Genomic DNA, 5,770 nt, shown 5'->3' with positions numbered 1-5,770 from the left:
GGGCGCAGACACAGAAGTCCAAGTCGGCCTTCTCGGAGAGCCTGTCCGACTGAGCAGGACCCGCGCCCCGGGGGATGCTGGCCAGCCCACTGAGGTTGGGCCCTCCGCCGCACCAGCTCCCGGTCACTGCCGCCTGAATGAGCCAGGATCGGCTGTGGGGTTTAGGATTTAATTAAATGCCAGTCTTGGGGAAGTTGCAGCTAGACGAGAGCCCACGACAGACGCATGGTTGCTCCTCTTCGGGGTGATGTGCTGCTCCCAGCCCCACAGGTCAGCAGCCGTCTTTGTGCTGGGACTCCCGGGTTACCGATGATACACAGGGAGCGTCTGGAACGCACCACTCAGCTGAACGGAGGGGTGGTGACGCTCGCATCAGGGGATGCTCCCAGCGCTGATGTGAGTCTCAGCTCTGGGCGAGGCCAGCCTGCAGGTGCTGCCTTACACGGTGCTGCTGCACAAAATGAGCCTTCCAGGGTAGATGCTAACAATCCCTGCCAGTGCCATCAGCGTGCAGTCCAGTACAGGTACCCTTAGCAAGAAGAGCTTGTTGGGCATAGTGATCGTCCCAGGCAGTGTCGCTACTGGAAAATACTTTCAGGCTTCCATAGGTAAATCATTCATGTGGCCAAGTGACAAATTTTCAAATTGCAGCACAACTCTGTCAATACTGACTTGCTCCGTTAACTGCTTTCCCCTGGTCAATGTAATAAATATTAACTATGTCAATTTTTAACATGAGATTTTCCTTTGTTCAGGTAGATGACCACTGAGAATTGAAAATCTGGCCTCGTCACTCTCCCTCCTTCCCAGTGATCCAGTGTGTTGCAAAATTAGTAGGGAGGGTGCATAATTTTCTTCTGTGTAGAAGGTCTGCTTTGAATTCTGATTTGTCGCTCAATGAATTTGGTCCCATGAATCAAACTTGTCTCTGTGAGAGGCTGTGTGGCCTTTCCTCCTCTTCCCCAAAGGGTTAACAGCTCTTACTGTCCTGTAAAGGTGTAGTTTCTTTAGAGACTAAATGCAGGAAATAAGTAAACAGTTACTTTATAACCTCATGCACCTTTAGCTGTGGAAATCACTGGAGGGAGGCCTATGGCTCTGCCCCCAGGACACACAGAGCAGCTTCTAACTGGAAAAACAAACCACTGATCCACCCTCTGGAAAGGCAGCATAGCATTTCAGCAGTGTTTACATAAGTGTGGCTCTGGGAAGCCTGGAGTAACCCACTGACAGTGGCTTAGAGCTCTGCACAGGAGCCTGGTAAAGCAGTTCTGCACACATCCATTTGCCATGGGTGGCTGGACAGGGTGTGTGCATTCCAAGCCAGCAGCCTTCCTGGGAACAAATTCAGGATGTTAAACAGAGCTATGCAGATATAAACCCACATGAGGACACAGCTGTCTAGTTACCTGAATAGCTAAGGACTCCTGGGTCACTCCTGTTCCCACAGTAAGCGATTCCCTCTCCTGTCCCTATCTTGAGCTTCTCTCGAGCATCCACAGTTCTTTCTGCCCCTGTAATCCTTCACACCTTTCAGCACTGGCCCAGCTCTCGGTACAAATGTATCACTAGCCACTTGTTAACTGAACAAATTGGTTTTTAATAGAACACAGTAAGCATGTGCTTCATCAACCTGTATAGCAGATGTTGCATGAAGAGGTTGGTCCCTCCGTAAGAGCCACAGCAGCATGTGGCAGCAGCACTGAAGTTTTCCAGTTTTTGCTGTATTCTGTTGGATGTGAATCTGTAAATAAATTCTAGCAGAGTGAGCAAAACAAGTACTTGACAGAGGAATTTTTGACTTAATATTCTGGGTATGTAATCTTCAAAGCTAGACACCCATCTTCTGTCCATGTAATCTTAGCACCATGTTATATTATTTTGTAACTGTTAATCTTCTAAGTGTTTTTAAAAAATGCTGTGAGGCCTTCCCAAATGCATTCTTTGCATTCAGTAAGGGTTAGCACCGTGTTAGTGCTGCAGGCCTGTGTCCTGACGAGGGTGGATCAATTCTTCATGTAAAAGAACAGTGAAAAGGCACCGGATCCCGGGACCTGTGTGGTTCCCAGGGCTCCTGTCTGTGGCTGCAGGAGGCTGCTGTCCCAGGCAGCCTCCTGGCAGTGGCAGGTCACCCATCTCATGGCTGGGGCCCGTAGACACTAACTGCCGACTCCTGCTAGTGCAGCAGTAGCTAGCAGCAGCTGAGGCAGCATGTTCAACCTTGCAGTGGAGCTGCTCGGCAGTGGGAGCAGAAAGCTAGCAGTTCAGAGGCTTCCTCACACGCTTTCACCTTCCTCCTCTTCCTCCTCTGTGCTCCGAGAGCCTTTATCCTCTGAGGGCAGAAGAGGCTGGTGCTGACATGACTGATGTCTGTCTGCACTCCTCCACGAGGCGTGCAGGTCTGCCCTGCCTTGCTGCAGGAAGAGGGGCAGGAGGTCAGGGGTGAAGGGCATGTCCCTGAAGGCGTGCAGGAGGAAGATGCCGGACACAATGGTGAGGAAGCCGCTGATGGTGCCGATGATGTTATTTAGCACCATGTGTTGCCATTCCTTGAAGAGGATGGCAGAGCATATCATGACTGCTGTGGTGAACAGCACGTAGTAAATGGGTGTGACCACAGATGTGTTGAAGATGTCCAAGGCTTTGTTCAGATAGTTGATCTGGACACTGATGCAGATCACCAGGCACACTAGGAGCACCCAGCCCAGAGGTTCTTTCAGGACTGGCTTCCCAGAAAACAGTTCTTTCAGGGCAATCCCCAAGCCTTTGACGCAGGACACAGAAAGTGAGCCAATGGCAGAGCAGACCAAAACATAAACCAGGATGTTGCTCTGTCCGTAACGGGGTCCAGCCACAAAGATAAGCAGAAGGGAGCTCACCAGGACACATACAGCAAATACAATGAATCCTTGGGGAAAGAAGAATTAAAGAGCTCTGTCAGAGAATCAGTGACAGATGTAACTGAACAGCAAGTAGAGCTGGAGGACAGGTGGGTAACTGCCCCATTAGTCTGCCTGTTTAGCCTCCCACCTGTAGGGACCAGGGTTGGGAAGCAGAATCGGTCTCCAGCCTGAGCAAAGTTGCAGAGACAACAGCAGCTCTTTACAGTACTGATCACAGCACTGCCCCACGAGTCAGCCTGTCAGGGGATACAGCTGCTAGTGCTGGAAGGGGTAGGGGCACAGCCAGGCTCTACAGCACTAGCAGAGGCAGGGGCCTTGTTCATCAGGAAGATGAGGGTGCACAGCTCTGCAGGAGGCCCAGGAGGGTGGCAGCTTGGGGAGCCCTAGCTGAAAACTGCAGGCTGTGGTGGGATAAAGAGGAAAGCACATCACAGGAGTGCAAGGCCCTGCCAGAGTGCTCCCTCTAATGAGCAGCATCATCTACCTGTTACTCTGCTTTGCTCTCTGTGCTTCCTTCCTCCATCTCTGGTGGCTTATTCTGCCATTCATGCTATTGCCCAAATCATATCCTTGCAACCTGATTCACCCTCTAACATAAATATCAGGACTACTTGATCTTGGGCATAACTCCCTTCAATCGCCTGTTCATCTTTGCCTGAAGTTCCTCCTCTGTCTTCCCTCAGCCACACCACTGACACCCTTGTGTACAGGAATTCCCTATCCTATCCTGGCACTGCCACAGGCCAATCCCTTCTGCTGACAGCTGCAGCTAATTCCCACGCGCTTCACTTTTTGCATCTATACTTCATAGACAGTACAAAAAAAGCACTCTTGATAACTGCTAATGGCCCAAGCTCTCATCCTTGCTTTGGCACAGACCCAGTGACTTGGGAGCATCACCCAGACTCCCTCTCTGCAAAGTGGGGTTCCGTCTGCTTCTTTCATCCGGGGTCAAGAGGATTTGACAATCCTAAGAAGCCACTCTTAAGCTGACATGTCCCCCTATGTTTTGAGCTAGTTAATAAGGTGTAAATCCTCTGAGTGCACGCATTAAATGCTGTTTGACTTCACCAATCTTTCATATTTAGAGCATGGAGACCTCAGCCTTTTCCTATGACAGAAGGCAACCCGCAAATTATCCTGGACACCGGGGAATGTTTCCTCTACTGGTGCGCAGAACAAGAAACAGCTCAATTACCCTTTAGTTCAGTCCTTCCCAATCTAGCCAAGTTATATCCTACCTTCTACTGTCATTTCCAAGCCTGAAGTTGACAGGACCCTTTTTATTTAAGTACCTGGATCTTTCAGCTTCTCTGCCATTGACTCCAAACTGGAAACCTCTTCTTCCTGCGGAGCATGGATCACCATCACCGTAGAGCCCAGGATACTCAGGATGCAGCCAATCTTCCCATGAACATTCAGCTGCTCATTCAGGAAGGTGGAAGACAGAACTGCACTGAAAGATAGTAAAAAAACCCAAACCCAATTAGGTCAAGGGATGGAGTACCTGAGGGAAGAGACAGCGGAAAGCAGAGCAACTGCTTTCACCACTAAGGAATGGTAGGTGAGGTAAGGGTGTTTCTGAGGCTGCTTACCTAACAAGGACACTTAGAGCACCCAGTGGAGTTACCAATGTTGCAGGGGCAAAGGCATAGGCAGCAAAATTTGCTGCTTCTCCAATTCCCACTGCAAGAGAAATTCTGTCAGGTGAGCATCAAAGTAGGAGCAATTCAGCACAAGTTTGCGTGCAGTCAAAAGAGAGCCTCAGATTCCACCTGAGCATCCTGTGTTTCTCTGAGGTATGTCGTGCAACCAGGGAAGAACAGCACCAGCAAGAACACGCAGAAGCCCAACACAGATTCTCTTGGGAAGAGAAGGCTCGTGGTTATGCATGGTGATCCTTAGTCATATGTGGCTATGCAGCTGAGCAGTAACCACAGAAAAATATTTCCACAATGTTCTGAAAGCTGAAAGGAGTTTTGACCCGTTTCATATTTCTCAGTCATGTTCTTCTCCTGGAACAGCTTTTTAAAGGCTAAATTAAGTACAATTGGTTATTAACACTGAAAAGCATTAAAATAGAGCTGCTGAAATCACTGTAGCACTAAACCCATGGTGCTGGATGTGCAGTTATAACTACTTAGTCTAGGCAGGCCATTTCAGCACTTAACCCAACCCAGTCAGACCAGCTCCTCAATTCTATTTAGCAGAGAAACCTGGTAATGCATGAGACTTTAGAATATTTTAGAGTTATAATTAGATCAACGACATCCTCAGACACTCAGATAAAAATCAAGCAGTCAGTCATAATAATAAAACACAAAAGCAAGTGGAAAGAATGATAAACACACTCTTAAGTGTCTTGCTACAGTTTCAGAGCCGGTACTTACTGAACAGCAGCCCTGCCCACCAAAGCCATTCTTGCAGGTATGCATGACCTCCTTGCCCTAAGTAAGGAAGAAAGCATAACAAGAAACCTCAGATGAAGCTACACAAAAGGCTCATTATCCCGCCAGAACTCGCTCGGAGAAGCAAGCGGGAGCAGCCTGATCTCCTCTATGTGCAAGGCTGCCTTGGGTCTGCCTGCCTTGTCGCATATTGGCCTGACCCAGACACGGGCAAGCACCGATTCTTTTACCCTAAAAGCAGAAATGTTATCCCGTTTCTCCCGCATTTGAAAGGCAGCAGTTTCAAGAACGCATGAGTGGTTACAGAAACGTATCTTGTGTCTTTGTTGGCTATGGGCAGTGGCTGGCTACCCCTGGGTAAAAAGCCTACTTTTATACCAAAAACCCGCACAAGCAAGGAGGAGGGCGGCCAAGGCCCAGCGCCGGCCGGGCTGCCCGGGCGGAGGCGGCCTGCAGTGC

General features: G+C 49.4%; 2 protein-coding genes across 5 annotated transcripts in view; one reads left to right on the top strand and one right to left on the bottom strand.

The window, feature by feature from the left end:
- The window catches only part of BTK (Bruton tyrosine kinase), a 12,018-nt gene extending 11,965 nt beyond the window's left edge, over positions 1 to 53 (top strand). Inside the window, exon 19 of the mRNA XM_009649086.2 lies at positions 9 to 53. Within this exon, the coding sequence (XP_009647381.1) occupies positions 9 to 53 (45 nt within the window). The remainder of the gene's footprint in view (positions 1 to 8) is intronic.
- LOC118451690 (magnesium transporter NIPA2-like) lies at positions 8 to 5,764 on the bottom strand. Of its 4 annotated transcripts, none has more exons than XM_035888808.1 (5): positions 5,294 to 5,764; positions 4,679 to 4,938; positions 4,499 to 4,589; positions 4,199 to 4,359; positions 8 to 2,908 (listed from the first exon to the last, which is right to left on the bottom strand). In XM_035888808.1, the coding sequence occupies exons 2-5, from the start codon at positions 4,794 to 4,796 to the stop codon at positions 2,277 to 2,279; spliced, it is 1,002 nt and encodes a 333-aa protein (XP_035744701.1). In that variant the 5' UTR covers positions 4,797 to 4,938; positions 5,294 to 5,764; the 3' UTR covers positions 8 to 2,276. The 4 variants fall into 4 exon arrangements, with proteins under 4 accessions (XP_035744701.1, XP_035744702.1, XP_035744703.1 ...); XM_035888809.1 differs by having other exon boundaries at positions 4,679 to 4,927; XM_035888810.1 differs by having other exon boundaries at positions 4,679 to 4,863.
- Between the last annotated feature and the right edge of the window lie 6 nt (positions 5,765 to 5,770).

The sequence above is a fragment of the Egretta garzetta genome, unplaced genomic scaffold (genome assembly GCF_000687185.1).
Source record: "Egretta garzetta isolate BGI_Z169 unplaced genomic scaffold, ASM68718v1 scaffold1021, whole genome shotgun sequence".
Taxonomy (NCBI): domain Eukaryota; kingdom Metazoa; phylum Chordata; class Aves; order Pelecaniformes; family Ardeidae; genus Egretta; species Egretta garzetta.
Note: the sequence above shows the minus strand (reverse complement) of the source record. Positions and strands in the feature narration are given on the sequence as shown.

What these genes read in the sequence shown, in the direction of transcription:
- LOC118451690 (XM_035888808.1), bottom strand. Translation starts at nt 4,796, where the DNA reads ATGCATAACCACGAGCCTTCTCTTCCCAAGAGAATCTGTGTTGGGCTT. An exon ending in GAGAAACACAGGATGCTCAG is followed by an intron (nt 4,590 to 4,678) that starts GTGGAATCTGAG and finishes TTTCTCTTGCAG; the next exon opens with TGGGAATTGGAGAAGCAGCA. An exon ending in AGAGAAGCTGAAAGATCCAG is followed by an intron (nt 2,909 to 4,198) that starts GTACTTAAATAA and finishes TCTTTCCCCAAG; the next exon opens with GATTCATTGTATTTGCTGTA.